This window comes from Sminthopsis crassicaudata, chromosome 2 (assembly GCF_048593235.1).
Source record: "Sminthopsis crassicaudata isolate SCR6 chromosome 2, ASM4859323v1, whole genome shotgun sequence".
In the NCBI taxonomy this organism is placed as follows: Eukaryota; Metazoa; Chordata; class Mammalia; order Dasyuromorphia; family Dasyuridae; genus Sminthopsis; species Sminthopsis crassicaudata.
The window spans coordinates 133,707,940-133,722,413 of NC_133618.1; the positions used below are offsets into that span (position 1 = coordinate 133,707,940).

General features: G+C 35.5%; 1 protein-coding gene across 1 annotated transcript in view; it reads left to right on the plus strand.

The window, feature by feature from the left end:
• The window catches only part of PLEKHA2 (pleckstrin homology domain containing A2), a 120,513-nt gene extending 112,474 nt beyond the window's left edge, over nt 1-8,039 (plus strand). The window contains exons 11-12 of the mRNA XM_074287298.1: nt 3,825-3,902; nt 5,680-8,039. Of these exons, the coding sequence (XP_074143399.1) occupies nt 3,825-3,902; nt 5,680-6,039 (438 nt within the window). The 3' untranslated portion in view covers nt 6,040-8,039. The remainder of the gene's footprint in view (nt 1-3,824; nt 3,903-5,679) is intronic.
• The last annotated feature ends 6,435 nt before the right edge of the window (nt 8,040-14,474 follow it).

The window sequence follows — 14,474 nt, forward strand, 5'->3', positions numbered from 1 at the left end:
TAATCCTTGAGCAATCTTCCTTATAAAATCGTTGAAACTTAAATGAGATAATTTATATAAAATGTTGTTTTAAACTTAAAGTGCTTTATCAATGCCAACATTCTTATTATTACCATTTTCCAAGCTGACAGAGATTATTATGTGTCTTTCTTGATGGCCAGAGTTTTCCAATACAAACCCCTCTATGAGTCAATTTGGTTGTATATTTCTGGACCTCAGAGCAAACTTTTCAAATTTTTGTCTCAATTTTCTCAGTGGTAAAACAGGGATGATCATCTTCCTCGAAGGGCCATTGTAAGGATCAAATGAAATGTGTAATATGCTTTTCAAACTTAAAGTAAACTTACAAAAAAGAACAAATATCTTGGTTCTACAGAGCAGAAGCAAGTACATTAACAGAAAAAAAATCAAAACAATCATGCAAAATGTTTTTAATAGCATTTTTTCTATTTACACATAAAGATAATTTACAGCATTTATTTTTATAAGATTTTAAGTTCTAACTTTTTCTCCTTCTCTTCCCCCTCCCCAAGGTAGCAAGAAATCTGATAGAGGGTATACATGTACAATCGTATCAAACATATTTTCACAGTCATGTTGTGAAAGAAAAATCAGAATAAAAAGAGAAAAGCAATGAGAAATGAAAAAAACATAAAAAATGAAAATATGCTTTGATCTGCATTCAGATTCCATAGTTCTTTCTCTGAATGTGAATAGATTTTCCATTATGAGCTTTTTAGAATTGTCTTAGATCTTTGTATATGCGATATGTTTTTGCTGAAGTATTTTCAAATTCAGCTGAGTTCGGGCAGCTTTATTTTCTTTTTTCATGTATAATTGTGGTTCTGATTCTATTTTTACTGCTTTGCTAATATTACTTGATATAAGTTTTATCCTATTTTTCTCTATTCATATTTATCATATTTTATGGCACCATATTCTATTAAGTATTCAACCATAACATATTTGGCCATTTTCCAGCCATACTCTAATATAAGAAATTTTAGAATCTTATAGGGAAAGAAATGTATCTAGTGTCTGTTCATTCTACCCTTATGCTATCTATGCTTTAGTAGCCTCCTCATCTGTTTCAATATCAAGAGTTTATTTGGAAATTTATTGATGTAGGATGACTTTATAGGTAAGAATGCTGGAGTCAGGAAAACCTGACATTAACCTCTGGTTCACATCAGCAAGTCACAAACTGAGTTTTTTTCATGTCTAAAATAAGAATAATAATGCCAGTCTCAATAAAATGAGAATAAAAATGCTCCTACTTTGCAGGGTTATTGTGGCTTTCAAGTCATGATATATGGAACATGTTTTGTCAGGGTTGAAGCTCTGTACCGGTATATTATTAATGTAATGTAATCACACATGTAGTACATGTATATACATTATATACACACACACATTATACATAGGTATGTGTATATACATATACAACAGTGTTGGGCACTGAGTATTTTAGATCTCAGTGTTCAGGCATCTAAGTGTTGAGTGTTTAGATATTTCATGGTCTTTTCAAAGTCTAAATGGACTTTACAGCCTAATTGGAGAATAAGACAAATTCACAAATAAGTATAATGCAAGGCTCTATTCTTGATCCCCTTCCTTTTTTTTTATCAGTGACCTCAGATGGTAATAGGATTGGTATGCTTATCAAATTATCCCTCAGGGAGCTAGAAGAGATCACCCACATGTTGGGTGGCAAATTCAGGATCCAAAAAGATTTTATTTAATAGAGTAAAATAATGGACTCAATCTGCTATGTTGAGATTTAATATGGACAAATGTTACACTGTAATTCTGAAAATCACCCATACAAGTACTGAATGAAGGAACTGAGTAGACAATAGTTAATTATGAAGAAGGATCTTGGTGTTTTAGTGGTTTGAGAGAGCCACAATCTCAAAAAATAACACAATCTTAAATTATGTTATATAAAAGACATTAAATAGGGAGGTGATAATCCTACTTTCAGACATCTCTAAACCTAGGGAGACCTCATCTCAGTTTTTGTGTTTGTTTCTTCAGAATCTATGCTAGCTATACACTCTGGGCATATCACTTAACCTTTCTCTGCCTCAGTTTTTCCATTGATAAATTGGGGATGAGCACCTACCTCACAGAGCCATTGTAATGATCAAATGCTATAGGTAATATGCTTTTCAATCCTTAAAGCTCTTATAAATCTCTACTATTATCTAACATATAATTTATGTTTTATTTTTAAATGTTACATAATTATAACCCCAGATAGTACACATTAGAATACATGCAATCACTTTGTGGGATTCATTATTTGAATTAATTGGGACCTAGTCATGCTGTCCCAGAAATAAGGAATATCATCAATTCATTCATGTTGAGATGTTTGGGATTGAATGTATTCTACAAATGGGCTTTTCAAAATGGGGATTATACAGAGAGGGCAAAGTGAAGGTGAAATTCTAGGCACCTAGAACTTAAAATTGGAAGGAGCCCCCAAATGAAAATTATCTTTTACTCTTCTAATCCATGAGACAAATTATGTTGGCTGGATATAATCCTTTGGGGGCTCTCTGGAGGTATTCTCCCACTACCTTTTTCTTTTCTTAGTACAAAGATGAATTTGGTTTGTGGATGGAAATTACTCCAGTTGGCAAAAGGCTACAAAATCACTAGGAGATGTGAGTACAGGATAACTTGGTGCTAAGTTAAGTGAAAGAAATATTTAATAGTATAATCAGAAAAGTCACTGAAGAAGGAATCAGGGGGGCTGTGTTCTAGTTTTGCCTGTTACTACCCAAGTGACTTTGGTTGAATCATTCAATCTCTCTAAACCTCCATTTTCTTATTTCTTTAAAAAAAAAAAAAAAAAAAAAGAGAGAGAGAGATAGAGTTGGATTTGCTCATCTCTGAGGTTTGTCCCAGCACAGTGGAAAAAGAACTAGATTTGAAGTCAGTGGACTCTGTATTCAAATCCTGATCCAGATATTCATCATCAGGGTGATCTTAGGCAAATTATCTTACTTCTTCAGCCTGAGTTTCCTTATCTTCAAAATAAAGGTTTTGGACTCAATGACCCTTGTTGGTCCTTTTCAGTTCTAAACCTGCAGCAGCATGGAAATGAGGTCTCAAGGAAATATTATTATTCCCTTTGGGCAAAGATCATGGTTTGTTTAATCTGATGACATTCTAGGAAAATGAATTAGTCATAGAAAACTCGCCTCGGATTCAGAGCCAGAAAGAACCCTAGAAATCACCCAGCCCAGTCTCTTGGTTTTAGAAATGAAAAAAATCTCAGATTGCTCATGGTCATTCAGGCAGTAAAAGATGGGAAAGCAATCAGTGACTGCTGAGCTTGCTTCCTCCCTCCCTTCCCCAAGCTGCCAGCTGCCCCCTCGTGGGATGAGCAGATATCACTTGGTGTCATTTGTTTCTGTTTCCATTTTTTTAAAATGACATTTTATGGTGCTAATTAACTCAGTGACAAACTCAAATATATTCTTTTTGTATGTGGCTAATAAAGGACTTTGCTTTGATTAGTAAAAAGGATTTTATTTTTCTTGCTTTCTCAGTTGAAGGGAGAGAGATGGGAGAAAGAAAAAATATATTTTGACTTATTGAAAAATTTTAATTACAAAGAAATGTAATTATCAAAAATATTTTTTACTTTCATTGATGCTGAGATAAGGACCTCTAAATCTTGTGATCCCAAGATCCCTTCCCAGCTCTAAGTTTTTATGATTGGGTGAACTTCTAAGGTTAAATATAAGGCTTGAAAATGGGCAGGAACTGGGTCCTTAAGTGCTTTCACACAACCCATAAATGTTTTCCAGGCCGACAGCCCAGAAGACATGCACAGCTGGATCAAGGAGATTGGTGCAGCTGTCCAGGCTCTCAAGTGCCATCCTAAAGTAAGTCACATCTTTGCTGTTATGCAGTTAATACCAATTAAAGATAATGCTTACTGAGGGGGATGCTTTATTGGATGATGGGGACAGGCAGGAGGCCTGTGCCCAGGATGCAGCTGCAGCATTAGAATGTTCTCTTTTTTATTTGTTTCTTCAGTGGTCTAGATGCAAGTTTTTTGGGGGGAGTTTTTTGGGGGGGCAGTTGGGGCTTTTCAGGGTTATTTTTAAGGAAAGAGGTTAGAGTAGTTATGGAGAGCTGGAGGAAAGGAAAGATGTAATGTTTATGCTGTATTCTGCAGCAAACCTACCTGCCACTGAGATCAAAAGACAGTTCTGGATCCAGACTTCACATGCCATTGAGTTTGTCTGGGTTTAAGTTGGGAGGATGCCTGGAGTTATAAAATAGAGATGTTGGGGGAGGTGGTTTTCTTGGGGATTGGAATAAACTGCACAAAGAAAGTGTGGTATAGTGGGGAAAGCACTGAATTTGGATTTTGAGGAATTCTAATTTTATCAGCCATTTAGTTTTTCCCAGTCTCAGTTTATTTCTTCTGTGAAATGAGGGGATTGGACTAGCTGCTCTCTGAGTTCCTATCCAATTCTAATTCCTATGATATGAACTTGTAATTTAGGACCCTCAATAATCTGGTTTTAGCCTTTTTCCACAAGCTTTTTTACAATCATATCCTGTCCTCTGCACTTCTATGCATTCATAGATGTTGTCACTCACAATTGGTACAATTTCCTTCAGAGGTATTTTGGTAAATTTTAACAACAGGTTCTCAAAAAAACAAAACAAAACAAAACAAAAAAAACCATACACACACAACAAAAAAAATGTGTAGACAACAAATTTTAAAAGGTAAATCTGCATTATTCTGCATTATTAATGCTTAAATCTAGATAACAATCAGCAAAACAATTAATTAAGTTCCATTTAGTAGCATTTTCCCCACAGTGTAAATGCTCACATGAACATTTAACAGTTGGCTTTCTTGAGTTAGTAGGAACTGGCTCCAGCATGTTTTTGCTCTCCTTCCTTATTTTTGCCAGTTTTTGCCTCTTTTTTTTCCAAGTCTTTGAAGTGTCTCACCCAAAAATGGGGAAAAAGAAACAGAAAGAAGGCCAGACAAGGACAACTTGGAAGGCTACATGTTCATCTTATTTTAGAGTGTCCCAAAAGTCGTAGTGCAGCTTAGGTGCTAATAAGCTTAATAAGATTTAATAAGCTTATTTAATAATAATTGCTTTAAATAAGCCTAAGCTGCATTAAGACTTTTGAGATACACTATACTTTAAAAGAAAAACAAATAGTATGTGAGAGCCTCAATTTCAGGTTTAGCCTTCTTTTCCTATTCTGCTATGTATAAAATTCTCTTTTTTTGTTCTAAAATGTATCTTCACATGCCCATTCTACTAAGCATTTGTTAAGTCCAATAAAAAATAAAAATTAAAAACAAAAATAATTTTTAAGTGCCACTTTCTTTATGCAGTCTGTACTGATTGCCCCAACTGAAAATGCCCTTTTTAGGTTTTTTCCAGAACACTCAGTCATACTATTTTCTATTATGCTTATTTGTAGATATATCTTATCATTAAACATGTATTATATTAATTATAGTGTTCTTGCAAGCAGGGTCTATTTTGTCTCAGTTTTCTATCTGTAATACCTAGGATAGGGCTATACATAAGTGCTTAATAAAGAGATGTTTATCAAATTAAATTCCTGACACATAATATTATTGATACATATTTGTTATTTTGCCCTCTTCCACTGCAGGAAATGTCCTTCTCTAGATCAATTTCTTTATCCCGGCCTGGAAGCTCCAATTTCTCAGGTGTGCCTAATTCTACTCCATGCAGAGGACGGCCATCTGGGGAAGAGAAGAAAGCTCCCTGCAAAGCGCCCTTCATTGCTTCATCCTGGCAGCCCTGGACGCCTGTCCCACAAGCAGAGGAAAAATTGCTTCTTGACGAAGAGACTTCCGGAGGCTCCCCATTCATGCCCAGACTTGGGGAACGTGATGCTTCCATGCTGTCAAGTTCTCGAGTACGACATCGATCAGAGCCCCAACACCCCAAAGAGAAACCATTTATGTACAACCTGGATGATGAGCACATACGGACCTCCGATGTGTAATCAGGCACAGCAGGGCTAGAGAGAAGGGAAAGGGGCTCCTGTGACCTGAACCTTATTATGAGGGGCAGCAGTGAGTCAGAAATACTTCTGTGGGGATCCCCAGGCAAAGCATTCTACAGGACAATACATATTTAACCTGCTGGAGCAGGGACAAGGGATGGGTGGTACCGTGGCTATGTTCATTGAGAATGGTAGAGCTCAGCTTCAGGTTCTGAAGTATTCATCAGACTGTTCTGTGACCTCTTTGTTGAGATGTCCTTTCAGCAGTTACCAGTTTCCTGCTCTGAGAGAAGTAGATGGGCTGACTTTTCTTCTAACAAAGCTCTTTATCTGTGTGCTTTTTTTCCCCTGACACAAGAAGTTTTACTCACCCAGTGTTGTTATTATACTTGTTGGCCAAGATCTGACAATACAGGGTAGAAGTGATGATACAGACCAATCAAGGTGAAAACAGCTGATGGAACCTGAGAAAGGATCAAGATTTCTTCCCAGAGATCTTGGGGGACTATGATACCGTTGCTTGTTCTTGGATTTTCCATAATACTCTTACTGTATCCCATGCTCCTGTTAAGAATAATCTGTTTGAGAGGTAGTATTAATTTTGGTCAAAATTCAGTGTTTTTCCTCAGGTTATAGGCACGGATAGTTTTCCCTGGAAGGATGACAAAAGAAGGAGAGAATATGGGTCTCAGTTCCACCATAGAGTATAAAATAGGTATATGAAAATGCTAAGTTGTTTTTTGCATCCTTTTTGAAATATGAAACAGCCAAATACTGTGAAGTCATGAGACAGCAGAGCCTACCCATCCTGTTGGCATGCAAAGCTCCTTTCTTTGATGTCAAATGGGTGTTGCTTCCAGTGTGATGATATTAATTTGAGATTGTGGAGGATTAATGAATATGATGATTCCATAGTCTCATATGTGACTGGTCAAAGTTCTACATTCCCAGAATTTGGACTTATATTAACTTTGGAAATAAGTGCTGGGCCTGCTGTGGAAAAGGGAAAACGAGGTTCAACCAAGTGAGCTGTTCTACCCCTATTTTCCAGTCAGAATATATTGTCTTGTCAAAGGTGAAGAACTATTCTTTTAGCAAAAAAGAGCCAACCTCAGTTCTTGATAATTATTCATGATTTCTTAGACAATTGGAGATTGGTTTGTGGATAGGACCAGATCCCCAAATTACCCCAGAATTGTCCCAGTTGATCAATTTTTTAAAAAAATTCCTCACTTATATCCTTTGAATAATGTGTTGCATAATTTAGGGTACATTGAAGACTCCATTTCCTCCCTCAACATTTCCCCAAGTAAATCCTTGGGATAGGTAAAAATTGTTCAGTATCTATTATTAAAGCAACAAAATTTAATCAACAACTTTTTAATCTTTTTTAAAAATATCCATGAGATTATTAAAAACATCTTTTGATATTTAAATTATGGAAAACCTCTATGGGCATTTTATGGTAAAATAATTTGGGGAGGCATTTGTACTAAGAAAACAGAAACGTGTTTTGTGAAGTATGTATAAATGTAAACTTCTGTTATTAGGAAAATAGAAATCAGTTTGAGACCACTGGATTTCAAGTCAAAAGACCAAGGATCAGATTCTGGCTCTGCCACTTAAATTTAAGGTCTCTCAGGCCTTAGTTTCCTCAATAAAATGAAGGAGTTATTTTATATCAGTGGTTCTCAATGCATGGTCCTGGGATTCCTGAAGTCCTCAAGACCCTTTCAGAAGATCCTTTAGTTCAAAACTACTTTCTTAAGAATATTAAAACATTTTCATTTTGAATTCAGCAAATATCAATAGATATAACCAGCTGCTGGAGCCAGCTCAAACTAGCTCTCAATAGCTTACTGTTAAATTTCCAGTGTGACTACTTACACCTTGGAAATCCATAAATGCTACAAATCAGGGATTGGTTTATTTTGTTGATTATCTAAAGTTAAGAAAGTAATAGAGAAAATGTTAATAATGCAAATTAAACTTAAAAATGTGCAGTGTGTACATTTCTTTTTTTCTGGAGAACTAGTTATTTACCGACACACCACTAAATATAACCTACATAAACAAAAGCTCTTGGCATGGAGGATGGGAAAGGGAGCTCATTTTTTTATGTCAAAGAGTTCTGAGATCAGAAGTTTGGGAACTACTGAGTTAGATGATCCTCTTCTAGCTTAAGATCCCTGTGATTCCATTGACTGAAACATCCTCAAGTATTCATTAGAAAAGCATAAGAAATTTAATTTTTCTATCCAAATAATAAAGTACGACTTTTCATGTTAGAATATATCTATAGTCACAAAGAAATCTGCTTGACATATAACACAGAAGTGTATGAATACATGTGAACATACACATGTGTGTATATACACATAAAAACATGTATATTTACAGTATATGTGTACATGTACATATATATTAAATTTTTCACTGGGAGTTTTAAAAGCTACCTGGGGTTTGATGAATCAGGGCAAAGCTATATGACTTACAGGCAAGATTTGCCTCCACCCCAACTCCCCAAGAGTTTCCATTTCTTTATCTGTAAAATGAGATTAGATTATATCTCTAAGGCTAATTCCAGCTCTAAATATTAAAATTATACTTTTTTCCCCTTAAACCTGTGCAACTAATCTACAGTTATACCAAGTCAGAATGAGAAAATTTTCCCTTTTTAAAATTATTTTGTCATTCTTAGGGAGTGACACTCTGCTAGGGATTGGGGATTAGAACAGAAAGAATGAAATGGCTCTTGCTTTCAAGAAACTTACATTTGAAAAATCTCCCATTTAGACCCATAAATATGCATCTGCTTTGACTATTAAAACAATGATTTTTATTTTTCAAATAAAAGCTGGTGTCTAAAGGAATAGGTTAATAGAAATGCTTTTGCATAAGTAAACATCTACCTTTTCTAATTGGGTTACTGTGCAGAAAACACTTGTTTAGATATTCAAACACCCTCAGAAAGTGTACTTCCAGGATTTTTTATATACATATATATATGTATATATATATATACATATATATATATATTTTTTTGTTATTGTTGAGGCAATTGGAGTTAAGTGACTTGCCCAAGGTCACACAGCTAAGAAGTGCTGAAGTGTCTGAGACCAGATTTGAACTCCGGTCCTTCTAACTTCAGGGCTGCTACTCTATCCACTGCCCCACTAGCTGCCCTCAGGATTATATTTTTCTTGATTTATTTTTCATATTTAGAATTATCCCTTGAAAGGTATAGTTTATGCACTAAATTGTGTCTTCTCCCTAGAGTGAGCTGAGTCCTCTGATCTTTTGACTATAAAGTGACAAAGAAAAGCCACCATTCTTCTAGGTCATTTGATTTTTATTTTTTTTACGTTGTAACTTGAGTGTTTTTTTTACCTTGTCTTCAAGAATTCTTAATTAAAAATAATTTAATGGCATATGACAGACATCCCATACTAATTAGTTAAAAGGCTTTTTCTTCACCATGCAGGAAGCACATAAGAAATTATCATAGAATATCCATAAATTCTCATCAAACACCCACATATATTCCCTGTGTATCCCCTCACCCTCAACATATTTCAATGACCAGGATTTAAAGATTCTTTTTCAAATTTTGCTACTGATGCAAACCTCCTCTCCAGTCAGTTTAAAGAAGTAATCCATCTATCAGAAACCAAATTCCCCTTTTTGGGAAACTTCAGCATTTCTTTCAGAGAACATATTGTAATAGAGATTGCATAATGGTGATTAATCAATAAAAATGGCATTAAGCTTTTACTATGTACAAAGTATGGTGCTAAGTGCTAGGGATACAAACAGAAAATCAAGAATGGTTCTTAGGATGTAGCAGCAAAGCAAAAAATAATGTTTTCTTTTAATTTCCCATTAATAAAATGATGTTTCTCTTTAATGTGGAACCATTTTTCATTGTCAAAGATTTAAGTGGCACAAACTTTACTTCCCCAATCTTAAGTAATTATGACCACTGAAGGGTCAGAGATCACAGTATCTGCAGAGGAAGTTGACAGATTCCATCTACATAAGGGATGCGTCCTTGGATTGTGGATGCTACTATTCCCATGGATCTGGGGTGTCTCCAGCAAGGTCAAAGGGGAGATATTGGCTGTGGTTTGACTTATGTGGCACATACCACCTCCTGTCTCAGTATGCTTAGTGTACTGGTGACAGTGGTAACTGACCATGATGGTGAAATTATCTATTTTATCCTACAAAAAGTCCATTTGTAAATGTGGCATTTATCATCCCCAAAAATATACATCTTAATTTTGATACTTTGGTGTCTTCACATGTGAATTCATTGCAGCCTCTTTGTTCCTTCCCTTCCAACATAAGGTGCCATATCATAAATCCTACAAGGGGAATTTACCTAGCAATCTGGAGACCTTCAGGATATCAATACAATACTTGGACTATCCATCTGCTATCCTTTTCTATTGCTAGGATACTAACCACTTATTTTAACAGAGTTTGGAGAAAACACCAGTCTGAATTGATAACCTATTTGGAATTCCAAGTTAGAACCTTGAAGTTTCAGCCCCAAGTGGAGAAGGTTCTTTTGCAAGAAATTAAATGAATTGTATACCAAAGGATGTGGTCAGAGAATTTGGGCATTGAAACTTCACCCCTATTCTCTCAAAGAGGAAAAACTCTTCAAATCACTCCCAGTGCATCTGCTTCCTTGCTGCTTCTTGCACAAGACTACTCAGTCTCCAGGTTCCAGGCAATTGCTATTCCCCATTCTTGAGACACTCTCTCTCCTTATCTCTACTTCTGACTTCACCTTCCTCCAAGTCTCAGCAAAAATCCCAATGAGAAATCCTTCCTCATCTACCTTAATGGTAGTACCTTCCCTCTTTGATTATCTCCAATTTATCCTGTATATAACTTGTTTGTGCAAAGTTGTTTTCATTACGTCTTTCCCTATTAGATTATTGGAGAGCAGACACTGTCTTTTGTCTTGCTTTGTACTCCCAGCACTTAATACAATGTCTGCCACACAATAAGTACTTAATAAATGCTTATTCATTGAGTAAGAGAGAAAAATGCATGACCATTAAATATTTTTTTAGCTAAAGTGACAGTATCTACAATCCTTCATAGTGTTAGAACCAGAAGTGACCTTGTATCTACCATAGGTGCACCTCTCCTTTTAACAGAAAAGGAAACAGACCCAGATTGGTGACATGATTTAACTCAACTAAACAACTAATTAGTGACAGAGCTAGAGCTTTAACCTAGGTTTGACCACTAGCCAAAGGCCCTTTCTATCAATTTATACAGCACTTACATGTGTCAGACACTATGCTAAGAGCTTTGAAATTAAATAATTTAATCCTCATAGCAATCATGGGAAGTAGATATTATAATCCCTATTTTACAGATGAGGAAACAGAAGCAAACACATTAAATGACTTGCTCAGGTTCACACAGTTTAGAACTATCTGAGGTCAGAGTTGAATTTGGGTCCATCCCCTGGCCCACTGCTCTCTCCATTGTGCAACTCAGTAGCCCCACTTTATCCAGATTGGTTGCAAGCACTACATTTCCCAGCAAAGAACTTTTTTTTCCAGAGTAATTCCCTATTATCTCTTTATGGTCAGAAGGCTTTTAAAATAGTCCCTCAAACACTTTGTGAAGATTTGCTTTCAAAATCCTTTTTTCCTATAGTCCCTCTCTGAAAACCAGAGTTTAGTTGGGGACTATAAAGCTTAGATTTTATGGATAATGTAATGCTCTTTACTCAAATATTTGTTGGATTTTTTTTTTTTTGGAGGAGAGATATTAATAGCCCAGCTTTAGACATTTTGAATGACATTTCCAGAAGTTTGGGAGGATGTTTCCTTTCTTTTTTAATGTCATAGTTATCTTTTGGTTTTGAATTTCTTTAACTTCTGACAGTTTCCTTTTTCCTCTGCTACTCCCCCCATATTCAATCCCATATAATAAAAGAAAAAAGGGAAAAAGTAGTTCAACCAAATCAGGGAGTAGAATTTCTTAAAAGTGCCTTTATTGGGCTATATTCCTGATATACATCTGTGTCTGCCTGGTATACTAAGCTCCCAGGAATGAAGATTATGATTGTCTTATGTTCGTATACACTGGAAACAATATTCTCTTCCCTCTTTCTCTGCTTCTACTCCAGTCAATGACAAGTAACAGGTTTGCATTTAGCCTGCTACTTACACTACCTATGTGATCATTTAAACCAAATTTGCCGATCTATAAAATGGAATTGATTGAACTAGATGACCTTATGTGGTCCATTCCAGCTCAAATTCCTATATTTCTAGTCATTTACATGATGATTGACAATGAATAAGATGTTTCCTCACACATTATCTCAGTTCTTCATAATACCTTAAATAGACAAGATAGTGGATAGAGCCTTCTACTTGGATACAAGAAGATCGGGCTTCAAAATCTTAGGAACTGCTAGGTAAAAGACCATGGTCAAGTAATTTATTCTTGGTTTATGTTATAAAATTATAAATTGGGTTTAATAATAGCAGTAATCTAACAAAGTCATGAGCATCAAATTTTAAAAAAACATAAAAGACTTCTGCAAATTTTAAAGTGCTATATTAAAACAAGGCATTATTATATCATCCCTGTTTTCAGATGAACATAACTAAGATTGCTGTTTAGTCACATATGATTCTCTGTAACTCCATTTGGGGTTTTCTTGGTAAAGATACTGAACTGATTTGCCATTTCATTCTCCGGATGGAGAAACTGAGGTAAACATGTCCAGGGTCACGAAGTTAATAAGTGTCTGAGGGTAAATTTGATTTCATATTTTACTGTTTCCCTTTCAGTGCTCTATCCACTTTGTCTTTGCTTAAGATTATACCATGAGTAAGTGGGACTTGACACTGGTGGACTTGACACTGGTGTCCTAATGTTGAAGCCACCATCTTTCCTTCCATTAACCCTGAAAAGTTGAAAGAAATTTATTTGATGTTATTTGAGAGGATAAATACATAATCAGCATATTTTGGATGCTTGGTAGCTGGTGGGTTGTGGGATAAGAAACAAGGCTTTTAAAACATCAGATAATGACATCTGAAAAGAAAATGATAAAGTTAGAATTGGAAGGGATTTTAGAAGTCATGAAATCCAACCTCATCCAGAGCATTGAGGCAAAGTGACTTGCTTAGAGCACCCTGAGGCAGAATTCAAACTTGTGTCTACTAGTTTCCAAATCCACCATTCTAACCAATACGTCACCAAACTGTCTCCTTTTTAGAGCTTTTTATTTTTGGAGTTTGTTTTTTCTCCCTGTCCTTACATGTTTCTTTTTATGTTTGTTTCACTGTCTAAGGCAGACAACCCAATAATTTGTCTCTGTTTTTAAAATTAAATGAAGAGGACATTTGGCATTAAATTGTTGTTCTAGTCCTCCTTCTTTCTGTTGATTCTGTTGTGAATTATGGTTTGATTCGTGTGTATTTTTTTCCCCAGGAAAGGTCTCAGCTGTGAAATGGACTCACTGTAAACACAGAACCAGAACGGCACAAAAACTGGTGCTTTTCACTTTTGTGATTTGTACTAGGAATCATTGCACAAAATCCTTTTCTATAGCTGTTTTTTGTTGCTTGTTTTATAATAAAATGTTATGATATATTGATATATCAGAGGTTGTAGTCTTCTTGAATCTTCTATTTGACAGTGACTCACCTTACATCTCTCAAGGTAAAGTAAGATACCTACCTGCCTCCTTTTAGAGAGTCACAGCTACTAAATTGCAATTAAAATTTAATTAAATTCAATAAAAGATAGGCAAAAAAAAAAAAATAGGAGCTACAAAGGGAGGGTTCTCATAACTGATGTGTTTTCCTAGAAAGACAGAAATCTCAGCATCTTAGGGCTGAAGGAGATATCAATTATCAATCCTCAACTAAAGTGGAAATACCCTTCTACAACAACCCTCACAGTTCTGCAATCTCTCCTAGAAGAACTGCACTAGCACTCACTACCTAATCAAGAAATACATTTAAAAATGTAAGAGTACAAGATGATTTCAACAGCATGAGGAACCCCTTTCTATCAACAGACAAATAGAAAATAAATCCTAGAGAGGTGACTGAGGCTTACTGAAATGAGAAGACTTACCACATGCTAGCTAAAAGTCAGAGATAGGGTTTGTACCCACTATACTAAGCTGCCAGAATTGCACACTAAGAAAAGAATTGTAAAGCTTTCTAACTCGGATCTTGCACTACTGTTGTTTATAGTAATCTGATTTAGAATTCAAAAATTAGATCAGTGTGAGAGCCACTTCTTTGCCGAGTGCAAGAAAATCTATGAATAAATTATGAAGAGTAAGTGTGGAGGTGTGGCTTGTACACAGAACCCTGTAAAATGATGCCTTTGGATGAATTCTAGAGTTCTGTTCAGTTCTATAAGTCTATAGTTCT